The sequence below is a fragment of the Oryzias latipes genome, chromosome 11 (assembly GCF_002234675.1).
Source record: "Oryzias latipes chromosome 11, ASM223467v1".
Lineage (NCBI taxonomy): Eukaryota > Metazoa > Chordata > Actinopteri > Beloniformes > Adrianichthyidae > Oryzias > Oryzias latipes.
In genome coordinates this window covers 17,046,624-17,070,191 of record NC_019869.2, presented here as the reverse complement: position 1 = coordinate 17,070,191, position 23,568 = coordinate 17,046,624, and the positions used below count along the sequence as shown (strand labels likewise).

General features: G+C 40.3%; 1 protein-coding gene across 2 annotated transcripts in view; it reads left to right on the top strand.

The window, feature by feature from the left end:
* Positions 1-23,568, top strand: part of rnf19b (ring finger protein 19B) — a 32,888-nt gene continuing 9,320 nt past the window's right edge. Inside the window, exons 1-3 of one of the 2 annotated variants that reach the window (XM_004074072.4) lie at positions 1-208; positions 15,658-16,835; positions 22,386-22,585. In XM_004074072.4, the coding sequence (XP_004074120.1) occupies positions 16,174-16,835; positions 22,386-22,585 (862 nt within the window). In that variant the 5' untranslated portion in view covers positions 1-208; positions 15,658-16,173. Of the gene's footprint in view, positions 209-9,563; positions 9,833-15,657; positions 16,836-22,385; positions 22,586-23,568 lie in introns of those variants that run through there. The other variant, XM_011481015.3, reaches the window with a different exon arrangement.

Here is a 23,568-nt window from a genome sequence, read left to right as displayed (position 1 = left end):
ACGCCATAGGGCGGCGGAACAGCAGCAGAGCCGCAGAGATTATCCCCGGAGTGTTACACTGCGCTCCTGAAACCCACGCACCGCCGGAACAGGGACAATCCTCGAACCCAGGAGGGAGACCCCCCACGCCGAGGACCGGACAGGCTAAAGGCGAAGCCGGACCGGAAAGCCGGACTGGAGCCTCCGCCCCTCAGACAATAAAAACCCCGTAAGTGGACGGCGCTGTTACGTGATGATGATGCTGCGTGGATTGAAATGTTTGCTTTTAGTGTCAGAATTCCCAAACATCATCGCACAAAATACCACGGTGTTCCTGTTCGTTAGAGGGCGTGGAACCCAGCCCCTCCAGATATCCCTAAAAACCTCTATGGTGGCTCACCTACAGGAACATGCAGTCACTCTGCTTCTTCCCTGAAACCTGCTCTATGCAGGATGATCAGCTGATGAATAGACAAAAAGGAGGAATGACGGGGGAAAAGTGCTTCTTTAGGGTCTGGTAATGACAGTTTCATCCTGCCAAGAAAGTCCATTTAGAGCACACAAATATGCTCATAAGACATTGAAATAACACAATACTGATCAAAACATGTCTGGCTGAGAAGTTATAAAGCGTCAGTGTGTCATGAAGCTTCAGCTCTGACATTGTGAAGTGGTTCTGAAGGAAAAACATGTTTGTAGATCAAGTTTAAAGCTCTCTAATCAGCACTTAAGACACAGTCTGCCTTGACTGAGTGCTGAAAACCCCCTCTGTGCTTCAGGGCATGGATTCCTGTGTCTATATTCACCTCCGTTTCACTAAGGGCTGTACCATCCTGCTTTTTGGGAACTCAGGATCTGTTCTTTTACAGGACTTTTTAGTTTTAATCTGGTTTCTTGAAGAAGTCCGTTTGGTGACCCGTTTACCTCACTTTTGTGATATTTTTCTTTCATCTGGTTCTTCCTTTGCTGACTTTTTTGGAGCAAATGTCCAGTTGAAGAAATCCAATTTCCTTGGAAGAAACGATTGAGTTTTCTTATAATTCTCTACTCTGGTGAAAGGTTAAATCAGGTTTCCAGTTTAGAAAATAAGGGTCCAATCACACTGTAAGTCTGCTTTTAGGATTTCGATGTAATTGTAAACAGACTTTGGTGCAGATTTTATTTTAAGTGTGAATGCTAACAGACAAACTTTAGACCAAAAGGCTTATGAGAAGAATCTGGCATACTGACCGTAGTTTACTCCACCAAACTCAACAATGTCCTAAGAACGACAACTCAGCGGGACATAGTCAGGTTTGAAGTTTTGTTGGGTTTGCCACCATTAATGAAAAAAAAAAAACATGTGCTCCAAAAAAATCAAAAAACAGCAGTCATGAATAATAATAAAGCACGAAAGACAAAAGAGTGTCAGCAACCAGAATGTTTATAGGTTTATTTTAGGCATAAAGTTGGATTTCTTAACATGTGAGTCCAGCCTCTAGTGGTCTTTTGAGGAACTGCAACATTTGGTTCTTCCTGGTTGGCTTCAAATTTAGAAGGTAAAAAGGGGCCTTCAGGTAAATGCGTGCAGTGAGACCCTCATTCATTAATAATAGTTGGAGAGCTAGCAAACCCATCTAGTTTTCTTTGTGCTTATTGTTATTTCACCAATTGAGCTGCAATTGAGCTTCAGATTTTTCAGTTTGGAGAAACTGCCCCCCCCCCCAAACTGGTGATTTAAACTGAAAGACGTGAAGCTTTCAATAATAAAATTCAAAATTCTTACAATTAAATATAACAAAAATATGCAATTTTTTGCCTGAAACAGATGAAAATTTGCTTTTTTTAAATTGTCTATTGTCATTTTATGATGGATAAATCAGTTTTTCTTGACATAGCTTTGCACATCAGGTCTGACAATTTATGTTGTTTTAAACTGGACACATTTTCAACGTTTTATTGTGTAACTGTGGGTCAGGTCTGCACTGTGTCGCTGTTCTCGTGCCAAATGTTGGATGAAGTGTTATGTATGCTTCTGCTATTGTTATAAAAGAACATTTCTAGTGCAAAAACTTGAAGTTGCATAAAAACACAGACCCCTGGGCCATGTCATGAAAGGTGGTCTGTTTTTTGTCCTGTTGGAGTGTTTTTTTTCCTGCTCAGATCTATTACCTCACTCAGAGCAGGTTTCCATTGTGTCTTTCCTGCTGTAGACAATAGCTGAGGTTTACGTTCTCCCTTGTTGTGTAGACTGTTCGTTCCTGCATCGTTTCCTCTTCTGAACATTGGTTCTCGCGTTCACTTTACTACTGTTTTCTGCTCACCTCATTCATCAGTGCGCAGGCCTTGGATTGTGGGCGAAGAAGAGGAGGCATGAGGCTGCCCCCCCAGCTCTCAGCCACAGTAGCACCCGCGGGCACAACATTAAACATTCAGCAACTCGGCAGAACGGCTCCTGAGCGCTCCACTAATTATAGAAGGCCCCCCCCCCAACCCCACCCCATCGTCTCATTCTTCCTGCCTCCACTTTGCAGAGCATCGCTCTGGACTCTCAGTGTCCTTCATCGGTGTGTGGGAGAGAGCTGTTAATGAGAACCAGGAGAGAGAAAGGGAAAAGTCAAACTCTCCATTTGTGTACATAGCTCCCGCCCACTCCGTGCCACCCTGAAGAACATCATGCTTATCTTTTTCCAAATATAACAGCAAATAGGTCTGTTAGTCATTATGTAACCTGGTCAATGCATGTGGAAAAACGCTCACTCATGAGTCCTGTTGTGTAGATCCGTCACTTCAATCATCTTTGCTTTTGGGACTTGGTCTCTTTTTTTGACAAATCCGTGGCTTTATGAGCTCAGAAAAGTGAGAAAGTATAAGGACTTTCGTTATAACACATTTGCTCCTTTTTATGATGGTAAATATCTGTTAATATTATTGAACCCAACTGCCATAAGGTTTATTTTATTCATGTCTGACTTCGACTGACTACTGAAATTTTAATCATAAAGTGACTGGGCAGAGCCAAGGTTATTGTGATGCATCCAATTGTACCAATGTAATCCTTACAAGCTCTCAAAATTACATATTTTTCTAGTCAATTGAAAACTGAGCAAAAAAAACTCATTACTATAGTGATAATATAACAAATAATTAAACATTCTAGTTATAGTGCATTACAGAGGGAGTGGCTGAATAAACATCCATTTTTTGATGTCCTTGGATTTACTTTTTAACATTTCCAGTGAGCACATTTTCTGAAGAACTTTAAATTAACAAAAACAAATTAATTTTTAATTTTTTTTGTGATTATTTGATAACCAGACAAAGCTTCTAGTTAGAGAAACTAAAGAGAATCTTAGATTTACTTCATTAGCATAAAAACATCTTTGTTTTAGTTTATAAATTGTGAAACCCTTTTTCTGTTCTTTGGTGTTTATACATCATGAAGGTTATTGAAATGATTTACTAAGCTCTCTGATCGAAGGGATATGGGGAAAACAAATTAAGAACAGAAGAGTCAGTGCAGTAAATACACCATCAGATTTTTCTTAAATTTGTCTACATATGGGCTGAACAGATGAGGTCGCTGAAAAAAGCTACCTTCACACCTGGCATGTGACACGCACATACTTGAACATGCGTTTAGCATATGGTGTTCACACTGGACTGTTGCTACCCGATACTTGCGCATGTACCTGCAGTTGGAAGAGGCTTGGTGTAAAATTTCTAAGATGTTAGAAAAGAGAGATTTGGGGTTGTGTAATTCTGTTTGGGCACAAACCTTCAATTATTAAATTCTCCTTCATGATCAATTTTCAGACCATTGGCAAAGGGATGTCATCTTCACGCCACCTCCATATCAAAGTCCCTGACTGGTCAAAGTTTCACCTGTTTTTCCATGGCCACGCGTTTTTTACGTAGAGCCCAAAAACAGACTTAAGTAGACCGTTTCAGAATTCCTTCCCTACTCACTACATAGTGCACTATATAGTGTGTTCACCAGTTTGTAGTGCTGCCCGAATCTATAATTCCAAAATCATGTGCCCTAGAAATTTCCCAGAAGTCTCTACGAACAACCAGTGTGCATTAATGCTCACTAGGTTGGCGAATATAGACCACAATGCATTGCATTTGAACAATGTTTGGGGAAAAAGTGTGTTTAAATGTATTTTTTAAATAAGCCATTGACATTTTTATCATCAGAACACAGTAGATAGTGAATAGATCAGTCCAGCACTGTATAGTTTGTTAGTAGATAGGGAGTAGGGGGGGATTTGGACATAGCCATAGACTTTTCATTGGCAGTGGTGGCTTGAACACGCATTTCTGAGGGAGGTGTGAATGTAACTTAACACTTTTTTCTAATGAAAACAACAACAAACAGGATTCGCAAGTCACGGAAAGAAAAGCAGTCTGAAAAAAATGACAAACCTTAGAAAATGAACACCTCCTGGATTCCAGGCTCTACAGCAACCACGGTGAGGACAAATGGGGGAGGTTAAATGGAAACAGCTGCAGCATAGACAGGAACAAAATCTGACAAAAAACTCTACAAAATAAAAGTGGAAAGGGCGTCACACGTTGAAGAGTTTCAGACAGTTTTAAACAGCTTTAAAAACTGAAATACTGTTGTAAAACAACAATTACTAGATTTAAAAATGTAACTATCACAGTTATTCTTTCTGAAGCTGTTTTTTCGTATATGTTTTAATTTTAAAGGGTAATAATTCAGTTTTGTAATGAGAATTTACTTCAGTGTTTTCAAGTATTTAATTTAGGTTTCTATGCTGCATTTTTAACGAGGCTTTCAGTGACAAAATAACATTTAAACACCGTGTAAATTTTGGTTACATTGTGAGAACACATGAGGCTTTTAGTGTGAAAGTGATTTGAGTGCATAGCCAGAATGGAAAAGCACTGAACACCTGCAGTCCATTACCCTTTAACTGCTGATTGGAAATTCACTGTATACTTTTTTTTTGAGGCACAGTGAATGCAGCAAAACCAAAGCTGTGATTTCCAAACAGCCTTCCAATGTCAGTAGCTTTCTTTTTGAGTTGGTATAGGATTCTCTGTTTAGTCAGTTTTGTGTACATTGTTCTTTACTTTTATTCATTCTTCTGCTTCAAATTTGAACTCCATAAATCTGGTTTATGTTGTATCTGAGAATTGTTATCTGGAGAAAGGACTCCAGGATGCAGTTTCCCTCAAGGTGCTATTATTACTATTTGTTTTTTATATATTTAGTTATGTAATTCTACTTTTGACTTCTGTACATTTGACAAAAATGGAAACTAGACCTTTAGGCAGTCCAGGGTTGTATTAGTCTTTACTGTTCCTACAGATTAAATCTCTAATCCAGGTTAGATGATCCATGCTGGTTGGATGCTCAAACTGGGCTCATGCTTTCTGAATTTTTATTTTTAAAGTAATCAGTGTGGTGAAAGGAGAAATAAGGTAGAAGCGGCTCTGAATCAGCAACACTAGTTTGTTATCATAACTCGGGTAATATTCCTGATCTCAGATGGTCCGTCTGCTTTCTGGAAGGAGGTGCTCGTCAGATCATCCTAATGAAACTTGGGTTTCACTGCTCTAACTTTCCCGTATAATTCTCATAGTTGACTCATAGTGCTGCAGTACCACTTTAGTATACTGAAACCAACTGTAATTCCTGTAGAAGTTACAAAAACCATAAAAAGTGTTTTATGTTCTCCAAATGTAAAAAGGAGCACATTTGAACTCCACATATGGATGGAGTCAGAAGCGTCTTCCTAATAATAAGGTGATTAAAACAATCTGCTGCTTTTTTTGTCTCACTTTCCTTAGGCAAGTTCAAGAGAAATGGCATGTTGAGATCCGTCTGTGTGAAACTGGCTGATTCAGTATTGATCATGCCAAGAGGAACTTCAAACTCACCATGCAAATCACTCCCAGGGTTTTTTTAAAAATTCCCTTTTCAACAGAATTTTATATGAACCGTTGCTGCGTTCCTTATTAATAAAGCAACTGAAAGGTTGCTGCTTTACGCATTACTCTTATCGCCGAGAGTTGACGAGGATTATCTACAAGACTCGTGGATGCTGGGATTAAAAGCTAAACAGAAGTTTTGCAGAAGACACGGTTTTAACATCGACTTGAGCTGCTGTGATAGTCGCTGTGTATCCATAAAGACTTCTTCCTCTTTAAAAACATGAAGCTTAAAGATTCTGGATGTTGTTCAAGTTTAATACCTCTGTTTTAGTTCAGGTCGCTTGAAAGACAAAGAATCAATCTGATGAAGTTTGAACGAAACAAAACCACATAGAAACTGCTGCCTGCCTGGGTATAGTACAGAGATGATCTGTGATCTGGGCTTCTGGGGGGTATTCCAGAAAGCAGGTTATGCTAGTTACCACGGTAAGTTTGAGGCTAAGGAAGTTGATAACCTCAGTTTTTGGTTCCAGAAATGGAGGTATGTGTCAGGGTATGTGAAGTTGCCATGGCAACTCATGCTCTGAACATAACCTGGTCTGGAGCAGGTTTAGTTGAAGGTTACTTTGTTTTCAGAGAGGTGAGCATGGCGTGTCCATTTGAAGATGATTTAGTGGATGAAGAAGCTCAGATAATACTTTTTCCACCATGAGAGGGTGATAAGACCACATATGGATGTTGGAAAGATAAACTTTTTACTTTGATCTAACTTAATTATTTACTTCAGTTAAGATAAATAATTTTTTTTTTAAGTCAACTTAAAAATAACACGTAGTTTTCAGACAGTTATTTTACTTTCAAATTAATTAAATTGAGTAGGTGGAACTTTGGTGCTGCTGTTAGATCGGCACCGCAAGGAATTGTGGGATACCATTCCCTGTGCCTGTCTGGACGGATTTGGGTTTAAGTGTGGGTTTTTGACTAAAGGTGTTTAGTTGTTTGGCTATTTTACTGTGTTTTGCAGAGTTATTTTATCATGTTATGTTTAATTCTTTCAGCACCATGAGTGAGAGGGAGGGAGAGGATGATGAGCTTGTTTAGCACCCATTGTACTGACCTTCATCCACTATATCTATATAAAACACAGAATAATATTTTCATGTTAGTTTATATATATATATATATATATATATGTGTATATATATATATATATATATATATATGTTTATATATATATAAACCAATATTATAAACCAATATGAAAAATATCATTCTGTGTTTTTTTTTATCAGCACTTTTATTTCATTTGAAATAATTCAGATTGCATGAGCTTCCCTTCTGTACAAACAGGGTCAGCTTCTGTTTGCCAGATGACTTGAAATAACTCTGCTCCGAAAGGACACCCACACAAAAGAGGTTATTAGCTGCTGCCTGAGAAAAAGACCACCTGTTGGCTCTGAGATTAGCAGGACTTTACTGGATATCTTTCCAAACTGGACCAATCTCCAGCTCTCTCTGTCAACCTGCTCCTGTCACGAGTGTCATCGGTCATTTGAGATGGCAGGCTTTTAGCCGGCTCTTCTATTTGAAGAGAGGAGAGACTCCCAAATGCAAAAAGTGGCAGGATGACCTCATTTGTTTGTTTGGTAAAATACAGCAGAAGAAAGGCTATTCCATAGAACATGTGGGTCTGTATGACAGACAGAGAGACTAGGATAATCCAAAAAGCAGTAACTGGTTTGTTTTCAGTCAGGTTTTGGAGTTAATTACCACTTTAGCTATCAGAACATTACAATAAACTACTAGTATTTTTTAACACTAAAAATATGCTATTAAAAAAAGGAGATTATTTTTCTTTTTCTTAAAAAGTCATGAGAAGCATATCTGTTTATCATTATAAGAGGCTTGTAATTTAAAATCAACTTAGACATCTTTAACTCCAAAAGTTATAATAAATAAAAAAAGCAGCATTAAAAAAATTATAGTGTTGAGCCAAAACACGTTAGCAATAACTGCATTCTGTGGAATTTTATTCCCAGTTCTTTGGAAACCCCATTCTCTCTTTCTCTACTGCAGCCTTATCTTCTGTAATGCAGGGAGGGGGGGCTGTTACTGGATCCAACAGACAGTGGGATGTGTCTTGGGCACTTCAGCTAACCATCAATTAGACAAAAAGGAACAAGAACTCATCCCTGCCGTCTGTTCAGAACCAGCAATCGACCTAACATGCGTGTTCTTCTGATGAGGGAATAAGCTAGAGAAAACCATCGGGTTGGACAACGGTTCAACACCCAGAGTTGACAGTCAAACAGGAGTTGCTTTGAATAAAGTATTATCTAAAGAACCGTTGACAGTCTTATCATTAGTTGCTCAAATCTTAGATAACTTTATCTTTACCTATGATTTATATCTAAATTTATCACAATGAACAATGATATGGAAGATTGTTGCAAAATTCCGCTTTGCTATATACAAATTTTATAAAATTGGATTATTTTAGAACATATTTGAGGGGGAAAAACTCCTCCTGTCCTCTTACATCACCTCTTCAAGTCTTATTAAACCAGATTTGATATTGGGTAATTATCTGTAGTGTGCCTGTTTCTATTGGGCCTTTTAAAGAAAAAAAACTGGCCTTACATCACTTTCTTTGGAAAATGATGGAGCTGAGGTTCTCTGAGATCAGACTGATGGAACAGAAAAACACGGTAATCATGGTAAAAGCAGTGGAGAGGGCTTTTACCCTCAAGTTTAAGCAGAGATGTTGGTGCGTTATGTTGGTTTATGCGGGTTGGCAGCTATTGTATGTATTGAATCAAGTGAAATGTTGCATAAACTTTTTGTCAGTTGATGGTCAGACTTGTTGGGAATCTTGTTGCTGTGGATTTATGGCTTTTATGGACGTCAGTTCAGATTTATTAGTGTGTGTTGTTATAAAGAACAGGGTGCAGATGTGTTGAGGCTGGCTCTGACTTGTCTTTTTGCTTGGGGATAGTCAAGGAAGACTAGCAATAAATACAAATAAAATACATTTTGCCAGAAATCTACATTTAAAGTTCATTTTCTTTTTTAACGGGAATATTCATTTTTTGTCTAGTTTTAGGAGGTTAATTCTCAGAAAGTATTTCAAAAGTTTTTTTTTTTTTTTTGCAGTTTAAAACAGAGTCACCCTGAATGAAAAGTGTAGCAGCCAGTGAACAAAATGCAATGTGATTACAGGTGCAAAAACATTATAAAATAACTTGATGCATAACATTCACGTAAATGTGCATTTTGTGCTTCTGCGGTCAAAACTCTGACGTTCACGTAAAGCTATGCAAGTTTTTACGACCGTTTTTCTAGTTCTAGGTATAAAACGCGGAACATGTTGAAAGTTAAACCAGTTCAAATTTAATCAATCATGGACTTGATTTCAGTTAAGAATGGATGCCTTCCCTTTTAATTCACAGAACTGTTTGAAAATAGATCATGAAGGAGAAATTAATAATTGCGGTTTGTGCCTGGCCAGAAGTGTGACACCAAGTCTTTCATATGTCGGAATAAACTGTAAAAGAAAAAGACGAGCAAAATTTGCACTGCTTTGAAATCTCACACCAAGCCTCTTCCAACTGTAGGTGGTGGACATGCACGAGTAAACAGTAGAAAAAGAAGAAGCCCCTCCCTGCTTAGCCTGTGTGAACACCATGGGCTAAAAGTGCGTTCAAAAGCCCATGTTTAGCGGGTTGTTGACGTGCGTCACATGCCTGGTATTTCCGTAGCTTTAGGTGGACGAAACGCTTCCCTGCTCAGCTCTTAAGTGAGGGTTGAACTGGAGTCTTCAATGTTTCCTGTCCCACAGTAGCTTGTGCCCCCTAAATGGACATGTTTTCTTTTACACGCTTTCCTGTTCAGTCCTCTGGCTGTTTGTTGAGCTGGATCACGCCGGAAAAACACGACTCCTCTGAGATACACAGCAGACAGCTGGCAGGTAAACAGTGCAGCCTCCTCCTTCACACATGGACTGTGTAAACACTGAGCTTCACGGTCCGTCTCGTTCTCTCTGCAGTTCTTAGAAAGTGCGTATTAGCTTAAGGAGAAACTTTTTCTTTTAGCAAAAATTTTTTTTAATTTTCTTTGATTGTGAAAGCAGCAGGAAGATCAGGAGAACAGTTTGAAAGCCAGACAGGAATTAGAGAAATCCCAAGAGATCTGTGCTTTGTTCTTTACATCTATTTTGAAAAATAGTTTGATTAGTTAAAAAAATATATGTGTGATAAAAGCACAAAAATGAATCAGGAATGTGATTGAAGCAGAATTTTCTCCTGATTCTGTTATTCCAGAGTGACGACGATGCTCTCTGACGCAGAGAAGTGCTTCTGTTGGGTGTGGAAGAGTGAGTCTGTGAAGCTGCACACACGAACCCGTTGCGTGTTTGTGAGTGTGAGCTGGGCTGAGCAGCAGTGGAGTAGGAGTACAAATGTAGAACAAAGTGTGTATCTGAGGGTGTTGATCGCAAAATCATGCTGCAGGCTGTTCAGGTCCATCTGCCGGGCGAAGGAGAGCAACACAAACACGCACATGCAGTCAGGCTCAGCATCTCAGTCATCAGGACACATGTTGGGTCGCATGAATGTCTGTGAAGACACCAGACCTTCAGGGAGCTAAGTCAAAGTGCACAGAACAACAAGAACAAATTCCATTCATTTATCTCTAAGCTGCTTTTGTTCTCTGCTCTTTCAGATTCATTCTCTGTTTGGATTTTGTTGTGATGAGCTGATAAATCCAAAAATCAACATTTAACTCTTCACCCACCTGAACATTATGGTAAACTCTGTTTTAGGGAGAAACTGAAACTAGGTCAGAGATTTTGACTGAAGCAGCTGCCATCCGTCTTTCCTTTCTCTAAGTTTTGACCTCGGAGAAGCAGGTAGTTCTTACCCCTGCTTCTCTGAAAAGCAAACACACAGTTGCCTTTTTTGTGTGACAGAGATAAGATCTTTCTTCATGCTGAATCTGTGATTATTGCATCTTATGTGTGGGGTGAAGAACAACGTTTTTATACTCTTGCATGTTAAAGAATGCAGAAAAGGCTCATCTTTGAAGCGTCAGAGCAAATTTGGGGGACACTGGCAGCTTCCATGAGTTGGGTAAGTTAGGAGAACAACCCTTAAAGGCCCACTCCACTGAAAATTGTGTTTTTGTTGTTTTTAGCATGTTTTCGTAGCATCATGATGGAGGACATAGCTTTTCTGAGTATTTCTTTATTCAAATCACGGTGAATGCAGTTTGAAAAAGCTTGTAGGTGTTACGTACAGACTACAGTCAGCAGGCCGGCCACAAGCTGATATGTAGTTTTAAATTGTACGTCTGGATAGCTCCGATATTGCTCGCCATTTTTGTTGCACTGCTAATTTTAGGTTGGGGTTGTGAGGGGCTGTAAGCTAGTTGGAGAGAGTGTGAACAAAGGGATGATGGGAAATAATCACAGGGTTACTCCTTCCCAACAGTCCCGCCCACAACTCTGAGACAAATTTCTGAAGAACTTCCGCCACTCTGCAGAAACTGACAAAGGCTTTTTGATTTTTCCTAAAAACGGCCAAATCCTAACTAAAAGACCAACGGGAACACTTTAACAACAGATCAAAAGAAGATCGGAGGTTCCTGGTTTCTTTGGAAACTTTGTTACCAGTAAAATCATCTTACATTGTTCACATTGCATACCAGATACGCTAGATTTTACCTGGGAAAACCAGAAGTAACTAAATCCTAGCTGTGGTTAGGTCATCAAAGTTTACATGAAGCCAGGTCACTTGAGAAGGCTGGCTGTAACCATAGCTACCAAAGCAGAGTAAACATGCCCAAGCTCTCGTATTGAGTTGGTTTAAGAGTCCAGGTCAGAGTTGTATTTCTTTCCTCTGGTCGCAGCAGGCTGCTCTCTTATCTACTTCTGGCTTCTGAAGGTTATCAAAAATGCTGACATAGCGGTTCTTTATGCTTCTTCTTCACCTCTCAAACACAAGACGCGGTGAATCATCAAACAGGCATCTGGTGTTAAAATCAACATGACGCTGCTTGGTTTAGTGAATGCTGGGAGGCCTTGTAGGGCAGGACGCTCCCAAGCTGATTGTTGAAGACGGCTGCATTAAAGCATAAACTGTCAGTTTATCCGTGAACGACAGCAAAAACTTTTTTTCTGTTAGTTTGAGTCACTTGTTGCTGTGTCTTTTCATGCAATGAACCTCTGACAGAAAATTCACAATCAAAACTGAACAAAGCTAAACGGATGAACAGAAAACCATAAAAAGCAGAACAGGGTGTTTAAAAGCACTGAAGTGCAGTTTTTGAAAGATCTCTTGTTATTGAATCAACACACATGTTACAAGTGAAACAATTTACAAAGGTAGATTTTAATTATAAGGACATTTCTTTAAAAAAGTGTAGAAATCCAAAATAAAGCTAAAATCCATTTACTTTAAATCCTGTCCTTTTTTTTAACCTTTTTATTCTTTTCTGTTTTGTCAACAATGACTATATTTCTAAAATGTAAAAATGTATGTATAAAATATAGTAAGATTGGGAATGAGAAACAACAAAATGATTCTCCTAGTGACCACTAGGGGAATTCAAATTTTAGATCTCCATATAGTTGTCTGTGTTGAGTTGTGTGTTTCTAAGCTGGAAACTGTAGACTAAGAAGGAAGTAAACGCACATCACTCCTTTCTCTGCTCCCCGATTGGTCGGCCTATCTATACTTTTTTGCACGCGTCATTCGCATGAATCCCCCCCCTCTTAGACATACACAGATCACACAAATGGTCTGGTGCTGAGCCTACTGTGCAGCCTTCAGACTGGCGGCTCTAATCAGATTTGCAAAATGCTAAGTCAATCAGGGAGGCCGGTAAGTCATTTGCTGAGCAGAGACAGAGAGCCAGAAAACATCTGCACCTCAGACTGTAACTGTTTTCATCTCTTTAGCCGAGTCTGCATTGAATATATGTAACAGCAAGTGCACGACTCCCTTGTTGCGCATCTACTGGAGGATTTAAGAAAAAAACAGCTTCTTCCCCCAAAGGCAACAACTGATCCCCCCTTGATTTCAGTAAAAAGATCCACTCTGCAAACGGTTTACACAAAATACTCATTATTGCTCTCATGGGGTATTACCGAAAATAAAGATGTAATTGTCAGATGTGTCTGAACTGTGTGTTCATCCACAGACGCCTGTTGATGTGGAATTTTAAATTCATGTCACAGGATTTGTGCAGAAGTGTGTGGAAAAAGGGCCTGATCCCTCGCAGCAGCTGAATTCTAATCACAGGGATTACATGACTGTCGTTATGTACTTTTAGCCAAATGTGCAGAAAAACTACCCCCCCCCCCAAAAAACAAACAAACACACACACCTCTTTGACATGTAGAAATATATATATATATATATATATATAACTGAACCGACTCTTTTCTTTTCCAGTCATTTTTTGATCTATTGTAAAAGTGTTCCCTGTGGAATTTTAAATACGATTATGCCGTTTTTTTTTTTTTTTTTTTTTGCTTAACTTGAAACATTTGTGTTGTTTTGTAGGATGTAGTTTCTGCAGCAAGTCAATAGTAATTTGCTTTTGAGTCGTGACCGGAGCAACCCCGCCCCCCTTCCCCTCTTTGTTGCTAAGATCTCTCTGTTTAAATGGAGCAGGGAGCTTTTAGCATGCCATGCATATTTTCTATGACACAAATGGGCTCTTTTACAAACAATATCTTTTTATCTGCTTCTGATTCAAACCTATTTGAATTAAAAAAAAAAAAAAAAAAAAAAATCAGAAATGCAGTTTTGAGACTCATTTTCTTCATAAATTATCTTCCATTATCTAAAAAAAATAGCATAAAACACAATTTTTGTCGGAATGGTTCTTTAATATTGCTAACAAGCAGAGTGCAACAGTACCAAAAAACGTTGGTGTAATTTTAATGTATCATGTATTTATTAAAATATGGACAAAAATCTCTTCATACGACAATTTTTGTCAAAAAATTAAAAATTGTCACGATGTGGGGTGGCTCGGGAGCCAGTTGGACCCAGAAGCAGAGGCGGAGGCACGAGGATCAGGGACTAGTGGTTTTAATACAAGAAAACAAACAAAAAGCGCTGCAGAGCAGGTTCACAAATCAAAAACAAAAACTTACTTGGCGAGGCATGAAACGTGGACGAGGCAAGAGACAGGACCATGGACGAGACAGGACATGAACACCATAACAGAGGTAATGAACCAGCACAGGAGGAAGGCAAAGACAAGACTTAAATACAGACAGGGCAGACAAGACACAGGTGGACACGATCAGGGCTGATGGGGACCAAAGGAAGTAAAACTCAAGAAACAAGACACGACAGGACCTGTCAAAATAAAACAGGAAACAGAAAAAAAGACAGAACAAGAACCAAGAGGAAAAACAAGACAACAAACTCAAAACCATGACAAAAATGTCTCCAAAAAATGGTACAATCTTCAACGGGTCTTTTTCTACAAACTGTTTTCTTTAAAATATCGGCATTTTCTACAGAAAAGCTACACGATGGACCCACATAAAAGTTTAAGAAATATGTTTACAACTTTTGGTTTTAGCTTTTATTTCCCGAAATGACATAAGTTTAAAATGAAGTTTCTGAGTGGCAGATTTAAAAAAAAAGTTTTTATTTTGGTCTAATTTTAATAAAAACGCGGGTGTTTAGATGCTTTGATTTGAATAACAATTTAACTAGAAACATTCTGTTCCTGCAGGTGTATTCGTCTTTAATGGGTTCTGTAATGGTCTCTATAGGAAAAGATTAAAAAATATAAATGTATTGGTTCATTAAAAATGTAAAAGATTCAACAGCCGCTCACCAGCTGTTATCATGAAAAAAGATGTTTTGAAAAGTTCACAACCTTTTAAAGGGGTAGAACAGTGTTACTACAGCAACATGACAAATGCAGCTTCAGTGCCATAACAGTTTATACAGATGCACAAAATAAGTTTACACTCAGTGTGATATCGCACAAAGCTGGGTGTGAACTTAGACCCATCAGTGTAGGTCCTGCATGATGTTGCTATGGCAACTACCAAAATGTCATGTCAATGAATTAGCATCACATGTGTTTTTTTAATGCAGACTTGAGGATCATGTTCATCCTGTGAAAGTGTGAAAAAAAAAACATTTAAAATAAGATCCATTCTTTGACTGCTAAGTGTCACACTTGTGTTTCTTTGTGAGCCTATTTGTGTTTAGGTTGTGTGTGCACTGCATATGTGTGTACTAGATTTAGATTTTCTATCTTTTGTGTGCTTTAATGTGTGGTTTGTTGTAGTGAATCAGTTCATCGTTTAGTTGTGTTTGTCTTTTTTTTTTCTTTTCAAGTCACAGTTGCTGTTTGCCTCCCTCATAGTGAGCATTTCCATGGCAACGGCACCAGCAGCGCAGTGTGAAGTGGCTGAAGAGCTTCTTGTGCTCAGTGTGATGCAGAGAGAGACAGAGAGACTGCTTTTACACAAAGACGAGATTGGTCAGACTGTGTGATGATGTCACATGGTGTTCGGCACGTCTTGTCTTGCAGCTACATGTCTCTTAGATCGACTCGTGTTGCTTGGTCTACGTATTGGTCTGTGTGTTTTCAGGCTATCAATTCTGATAGATCATAGTTCAAAAGGAGGACTCTTGACTAAACCTATAAGGAGCAGAGCAGATATGGAGGGGGAAAAGCAGGGAGGAGTAGAGAGGAGGCTTGTGTCGTACTGAGCATGCTCTTTATGTTAACTTCCTGTTCTTCTCTTCCTGGCAGAGAGCAACGTTCACAGAAGCCGGCATTCAGCAGCGAGAAGAGGAAGAAGAGTGGAGCGCCTCTGAGCACAGCTGAGGGGAATTCAGTCCAAACTCAAGAAGGATTTCCAGCTCTGGACTTTTACCTTATCCTTTTTTTAAAACCCTCCTTCTTTTTTGTTTTGTTGAGGGACGATTGACTGAAACTGCCTTTTAAGTTTTTTCGTAAGCTGTCTGTACTTGATGGATGACTGAGAAGTAAAAAGCTCTATACTTTTTCTGCTCTGTGAACCTGTTTTTCCCCAACAACTTTGAAAGAAACCCAATCAGCCAAAGGGGAATTTTCTGGCTTGCGTCATTTTTCATTTTCCCTTTGTTACTTCTCGGCGTTTTCCTGATTATGTTTGGTTTCTCATAAGAGGAAGAAGAGAAAAAAGGCTGTTTCCCAAGAGCCTCAGTCAAAAGCCTGAAACAGTTTGGGATTTACTCCTTTAGTGTTACTCCTCTGTGATCAGACCTGTGAGTTTCTTCTCTGAAAATGGGATCTGAAAAGGACTTGGAGTCGCCTCACTCATCTGTCAGCGGCATCCCCAACCCTAAGTGCCATGCGGCAGGCAAACGCCAGCGCCGCATCTCATTCCACAGCCTCTTCCACAGCAAACGGAGCTCTCGGAGCACCAGGGCTCCAAAAGGAGGAGCAGCCACGTCTTTGACTCAACATCACTTCACACAACAGCAAGTGCTCTCTTCTACTTTGAGTTCAGCCCCCGTCACATCTGCTACACCCTCCGCCACAGCAGCCACGACCGGACAGGATGCAGCCTACAGCACCCCTTCAAAGCCTCTCTCCTCCAGCCAGCAGTCCCTCAGTGGTGCCCCCGCTGCTGCCGCCGCCTTCGGAGAGTCCAACCTACTGGAGTGTCCCCTGTGCCTGGTGCGTCTGCCTCCCGAGCAGCTGCCCGAGCTGCTGGGCTGCAGTCACCGCTCCTGCCTCTGCTGCTTGCGCCAGTACCTGCGCATCGAAATCACTGAGAGCCGAGTCCAGCTGAGCTGCCCCGAGTGCGCTGAGAGGCTGGCCCCGCGACAGGTAGCAGACATCCTGGATGACACGGCTCTGCTGGAGAAATATGAGGAGTTCCTGCTGAGAAGATGCCTTGCCTCTGACCCAGACTGTAGGTGGTGCCCTGCGCCTGACTGTGGGTAAGAGACCTTTGGGGACCATCCCCATCAAAACATTGTTTGTGGTTTTGTGGTCCAAGGAATTCTAATTGACACTTAAAGAAGAACAGATCTACAAACCATTTTGTTAATAACATTTAAGGGAAGCACAACAGTCAGTTATTGATTAACCAACTTATCGGTTTGGTTTTCTGTATGCCCATTGTCTGAGTGCCTGTCAGGGCTGCAAGTGGAGTTCAGGAACATTTTAATAGTTGGATCAAATTTGTTTCTGCAAGTTGCTTCCCTGACTCTGACTCACAGTATGAAAAGAAATGGTGTTTTCTCAAAAAATAAAACTAAACGGGACATTGTGAAAGGAAAGGTTCAGCAGAAGTAAGATAAGGGGTTTCAGTGACAGATGTTGAAGAAATTCAAAGCATTAGTCGGCTGGATCAGAGAATGGAAAACGTGAAAGTGAGAAGAGGAGTTAAAAAGCTGTAAATGGGTTAGAGGGCAGAGAGCTTCGCTTGTGGTCACACAGTCAGATGGAGAATAAGTGGCGGATCAAGTTTCAGGGACAAATGAGAGGCATTTGTTTAATTATTGAAAAGAAAAAAAAGCATTGTTTGTTCTATAAACTTGCTTATTACACCTTGGTGGGCCTGCTATGGTTTTGCTATAATTTCCCCGCAGAACTATTTTCTCCACCTTTTATAAATCTACAAGAATGAATTAAAAGCCTGATGTGTTTTTTACAGTAGCTGGAGCTGACTTCGCATTGAGCACACTAACAATAACGTTAATTCCAATTCAGAATTTTTGTCTCCCCATCTGGGTTCAGCAGCTTCAGACAACATAACCAAAGTTAAATTCATATTTTAAACCAAGGTTAGCTGACTATAAAGGGTAGGGCCGCCCATTCCTGGTCCTTAAGATCTACCTGTTTTCCAGCTCTCCCTGCATGTTGTGCTCCTGATTACCTGGATCAGGTGGGTTTAGTCAATCAGAGTGAGGAGACACCTGAGTCAGCTAATCAGCAGAAACTGCAGTGACGAGAGAACTGGAAAACAGGCAGGGTGGTAGATCTTGAGGATCAGGAATGGGCAGCTCTGCTATAATAACATACACTAAATGAGTTAATAATTAGCTGGAAAAACTTGGCAAGAAATTACCAAGTGGATTAATTATAGTTGTTGTGTTTTGTCCTATATTTACATTCCTGCAGAGGTGTATATCCTACATCAGGCTGTCACCTGGACATCGAAAAATCCTGGCTGGGTTCTTTCTGTGTGGAGTTTGCATGTTTCTGTGTGCGTTTGTGGGTTTTCGTCAGTGTCCTCCCACAGTCCAAAAAGAGGCTTCATAGTTTAATTGGAGGTTCTAAAATGTCCCTAGGCGTAAATCTGTGTGTGTGGTTGATCAACAGACTGGCAGCCTGTCCAGGATGTACCCCACTTTCACCCAATAGCAGCTGGGACAAGCACCAGCAACTCCTAAAGGGATTTTATGGGTTCAGAAGATGGATGGACTTTTAAAGCTTTTCCATTAATAATGCTCTTTTGAAAATGTACTGGACTTTGTGGTTTATTTTATATTCTCACATTATTCAAACACTGACTATTCAAAGCTGTCTACAATGAGATAGCTGCTTTAAAGTTTTACAGCTGAGGACCTGCCCTTAAGTTTACTTATCCTCCCTTTGATAGACGACGCCTGGGAGATGGAATCATCCTCTGATCATAAACGTTTGGCCTACTGTTCTCAGAGGGTGACGTCTGCTTGTCTGTGCGCATTAATTCCAGACCACACATCAGTGTTTGAAATAGAAAGTTGTGGCGGAAAACACGGAGTTCCCCGTCTTCCATCATCTCGCGGTGGCTGTGTCTGCCGTCTGCCACAGACGACCTACATGCAGATCATCACCTGAACCTTTCTGCATCTCCTTTCAAGTAGATGCTCGCCTGGAAAGTTTCACACAAAGAAAAATGAGAGCTTGTTTTACTCTTTCGTCTCCAGTTTTGGTCTTGATGGACTTGTGTGAGTCACCTACGAGTCTGTAAGACTTCCTCCTCGGTCAGAGCACTCAGAAAACTGGTGAAATCCGTGAGAAAGATGAAACGAAAAAAAGACGAAGGTTGTGAGTGAGCTTTCTTCATCACAGCCTGGGCTCGTGTTCTGGTTTTGTCCAGACATTTACAGAAATCTCAACAGCTTCCAGGGTAAAGGTGTTTGTTGAATTTGAAAGTAAACATTAGCAGGTGGAAAATTCTAAATGTAATACATTTCCTGGTAAAAATAAAACAAACAGTGTGCGTCTGTGTGTCAGCATTGTCACAGGAGGAGTGTGGCTGCTGCTGCTGACCTGAATAAGCCAGCGGACAATCCTCTGTCTGACGCCAGCAGTGTCCCAGCCCATGTTTAATTCAGGCATGTTGACTAAGGCCTTGTTGTCGTTCACAAACATCCGGCGCTGGACACAGCAGCGTTTACTCACGTATTGCACTCCCGGGAGGCTCACGTCACTGAGAGGTGCAATAAAATAGGTCTGAGCTCCTTCAGTGGAACTAAGAAGGGTGTCCACTTTCTTGTGGGAAAGTTCTGCCTGTTTTTCTTGGCAGTTTAAAAGCTAAAGCAGCATTTTGACAACAAGACAGAAAAAAAAATTCTCTTTCCTTACATGTTGACGGTGGAAATCTGCCAGTTTTCATGTTTGTATTTGTACTTCCCTTTCTTGGAAATCTAATGTGTGTTTGTGTAGCCTGAGTTTCTGCCAAACTGCATACACTCCTGTTATTGTTTAAAGGAATTTTACCTCTGTGGCATTTTAACGCCTAATCACACCATCTGCATTGCCGCTCACACTGGGAAGCCACTTCTTCCAGTGAACGTGCATTTCCGTAACAGTGCTGTTGTAATCTGTTGTTTTGTGTCTGCTGTGTGGTGTTCTCCTGATACTTTTGAATTTGTTCTCTACAGAAATGAGCATGGTGACATAGAAAACTAGGTATTTTCCACAGAGAGCCCAGAGTTGTCCTTTCTGGTTGACATAAACTGGACTTGAAGCTAAAATAAAATGGGGTGTTTGTTTGTTTGTTGCCCTGTTGACCTGTTTCGCTTGCTCCTCGAGTCCCCAACTGTCCGATAGTCGCACACAGGCGTCCAGAACAAAGACAAGACACGCCACTGCTTTCTCCGGCTTCCAGTTACTATGGAAACTATTGATGCAACACAGAGAGTGTTACCAAGGCAACAGGAGTCGGGACTTAATTACACGGATCAATACGTACTTGCTGTACTCCGTGCATACGTGTGTGAACTACCTGTCTCCAGACATGCACATTCTAATGTCCTAGTCATCCAGGTGTTGGTGCACATCTGCTTGTGTCTAAGTGTTGCTTTTATAGATCAGCAGGGTGTCCAGGTAGCTTTTAGATGAGATGAGCATCAGCAGAAGAGCTTGTGCGTGTTTCCTCTCCATACTCAGCATGTCAGCTCTTATAAAACCCTTCATTTCCCCTGCACTCCTCCGGTCCTGCTATGCTGTTTTATTTTTATATTTGAACTTCACCCTACCAAAAAACGGATTCACCGTTTTTCTTTATGTTTCCTATCAGGGAGAATTGCACAATAGTTTTATCGGCTTCTGTCCGATGAATTATCCGCAAATGTAGTCATTTATGTCAAAACCTAGAATCCAAATGGCTTTGCAAATTACTTTTCCATCAGCTAAATGTTCTGGTGAGTGTTCGGAGGACGGACTTTTCCCCAGCTGTGAATTTAAAACAAAAGGAAGTAAATGGTTCCTAAATTGCAGGGTTTGCCAAAACCTTTGTCCTTAGAAAGAATCTGTAAAAACTTTCAGCAGAACACAAAAAAGCTATTGTTTGTATCTGATCTTTAAAGTGATAGTGGAAAAATCCTTAAGTTATTTTCACTTCTGGATGATGATGTGTTTGAAGCCAGAGGGGAGGCTTAATAGGTTACTGGAATGTTGCCACTTGTCTCATCTTGTCTGGTGGAAGCAGCTTATTGCTGTGATGCTCAATCAATTGCACGTTTCCACCATCTAATGCAGCAGTTTTGAGCTGTAACCCCCTTAGATAGATGCCTAAATTTGTCACAAATAATCTGTTTAATTAACTCAAAAAATATGCCAAATGTCAAAGCTGTTAATACCAGTGTGATTGGATTTGCACTGATTGGTTTATTTTCCTGAGAACAGGTCTGTTGGTGTTTGAAGAGGCGTTAATGGGAACACAGAGTGGCATGTGGGAGGAGTGCCAGAACAATAATAAGTTTGTCATGTTATCACTTCCTCCACGCTCTCTTTGCTTTTAGTTAAAATAACACAACAAATTGGGCAAAAACGTGACCCCATCTTTGTGTTGTATGTGCTCTAAAACGTTGAATCTCTTTCCTCCTACGGCACGTTTGCTTTGTGACGGTCTTCCATGACAGGCTCCCTTTGTGACGGCTCCCGGGATTGACACCAGGTCTCAAAAACGTACATTCTAGTTTTATTTTTGCCCCGTGCTCCATTTGATTGAAACTCTGGGACACTGAGCTTAATTTTCAGCGCTTCTGTACGTCTTTAGATCTTTATTTTAGTTTTTTTTTATAAAGAACTATGGTCATATCGATGCCCAAAAAATCGGTTCTACGTGAATTCTTGCAGCTGTTTTTTTTTTATTTTATTTTTTAGAAACCTGACTCACTTTACATATTAGGGTTTATTTTCTGGTGTCAGTATAACTTTGAGATTTTGACGTAAAGCCTTTCTTATTCAAACTCCTTTCAGTAAGCAGTGGGTGCCGACATCCGCCTCTGCACATCCCTCAGAACTCAGCTTAGACTGGAAAAAGGAGGCCCAGCTGCACGGAGAGCATTATTCTTTTCTAAAGAAAGTGCCATTTAAAAAATATACTTGTAGTGCTGTACTGCTTTACATGACACTTTATGTTACTTAGAGGAGTAAATAACAAAAGAAAACATGATTTTAAAGTTCAGTCTATGCTTTGGATGTTTTCTTGTTTTCTCATTAGTTAAATTTGCATCACCGTCTTCCTTCTTTTTGGTTTCTTTGTAATTTATAACAAGACTGATTGTTTCCACACAGTTAGGCCTCATAGGTTGACATACCGACTTCAGTTTTTGTTCTTTTTAATCTAAGTTATCTCTGTTTCTGGTAAAATACCAGTGAAAGCAGCATGTGGCTTTCAGGAAAGTAAGATTTTTACAGTTTTTGCTAGATGTTGAAGAAATTAGGTCCAATGTTGAGGCATTAATAGTAAAGATAAAAGAATCATTTTCTTTGCTGGTGCAGCTGATGCTGACAGCTTCTTTGGTGTTGTGTTCAGGTTTGTATCATCTCAAGAATCTGCAAACAAAGGGCTTTCTTTGCAGTCTTCTCAAAGTTGCAGGCTCTGGGGAATTAAGTCAGTGATCTGCTGATGTGGTGGCATTGTTCAGATCTGGTTTTGGGGTTTGGGTTGATAAACTTCAGTATGATCAGATTAAAGGTGCTGTGACACTTGTCGCTGCTTGGAAAGTCTTTGACGCTGTGTTTCCTCCTTTGTGTTTTCCTTTCAGGTTCGCCGTCATTGCCTCGGGCTGTGCCAGCTGTCCCAGGCTGGTTTGTCGCAGAGAGGGCTGTGGCGCCGAGTTTTGCTACCACTGCAAACAGGCATGGCACCCCAACCAGACCTGCGATTCAGCTCGCCAGCAGAGGGCGCAGTCTCTGCACACTCACAGCAACCACTCGCCCAGTTTCACACAGGAGCAGGGACCCGGTGAGTGGCATCAACAGCTGAGGTCTCTCAGCATCTTGAAGCGAACACAGAAGAAAACTTTAGCAAAGCTCTTAGTATAAACAAAGATTCCTTGGCAAAAGCTAAGCATGTATCCTAGTAAAAAAAAAAACACCATTCAGTAACTTTTTATCTTTAGAACCACTAAAGCTTTGTTGAAACAGCAAAGTGGGAAATGCTTAAAGGGGCTTTTGGACCACAGAAACATTATTTGTATGCTTTTATGACTAATGGAACAGGTTCCTCTTTTGTTGCGTCCACACCACAGAGGACATAAAGAACTGGCTTTCGTGGGGATTTTTTTAAAAGTACACTCAGACATGAGGGTTACATGGCTATAAGGAAGTTTGGGAAATTAAGGAACATGAAATATGCAAAACTTTTAGGGCCTTTTTTTCTGATGGAGCGGGAACGACAGATAATAAATGACAGAACAAGCAGCTAGAATTTAGATGTAAAGTTGTATAGTGTTGTATGAGTATAGTATAGTATAGTATAGTATAGTATATGTATGTATAGTCATTCATGGTTCTGATCTAACCATTCTGATCTAAAGATGTCTGAACATTTTTGGAGGAGGGACAGTGAACACATCGATAAAGGGAGGCTGAGGTTGGAGCTCCAGAGGTGCTAAAGACCAGAAAGCAGCTTCATGAATGTAATGATATCATAACAGCTGCTGTGAAAGAAAAGACTTGGAGGGTTTGTTAAAAATTAATAAAAGCTGAAAAGTTAAAAAGGCTTATAGCCGTGACATACATATAGAAGCTAGCATCGCCAGGCAACAGACTCCCTGCGCCGCTCCATTCTGATGCATCCACGCGCAGACAAATAGATCCATCTTTGTTTTCCTCGTCCAAGCTGGCAACTGCATGGCTGGATAGCTCCAATATTGTTTACTGTTTTGTTGCACCGGTAATGTTAGGTTGGGGTTGTGAGGGGCTGTAAGCTAGCAGGAGAGAGTG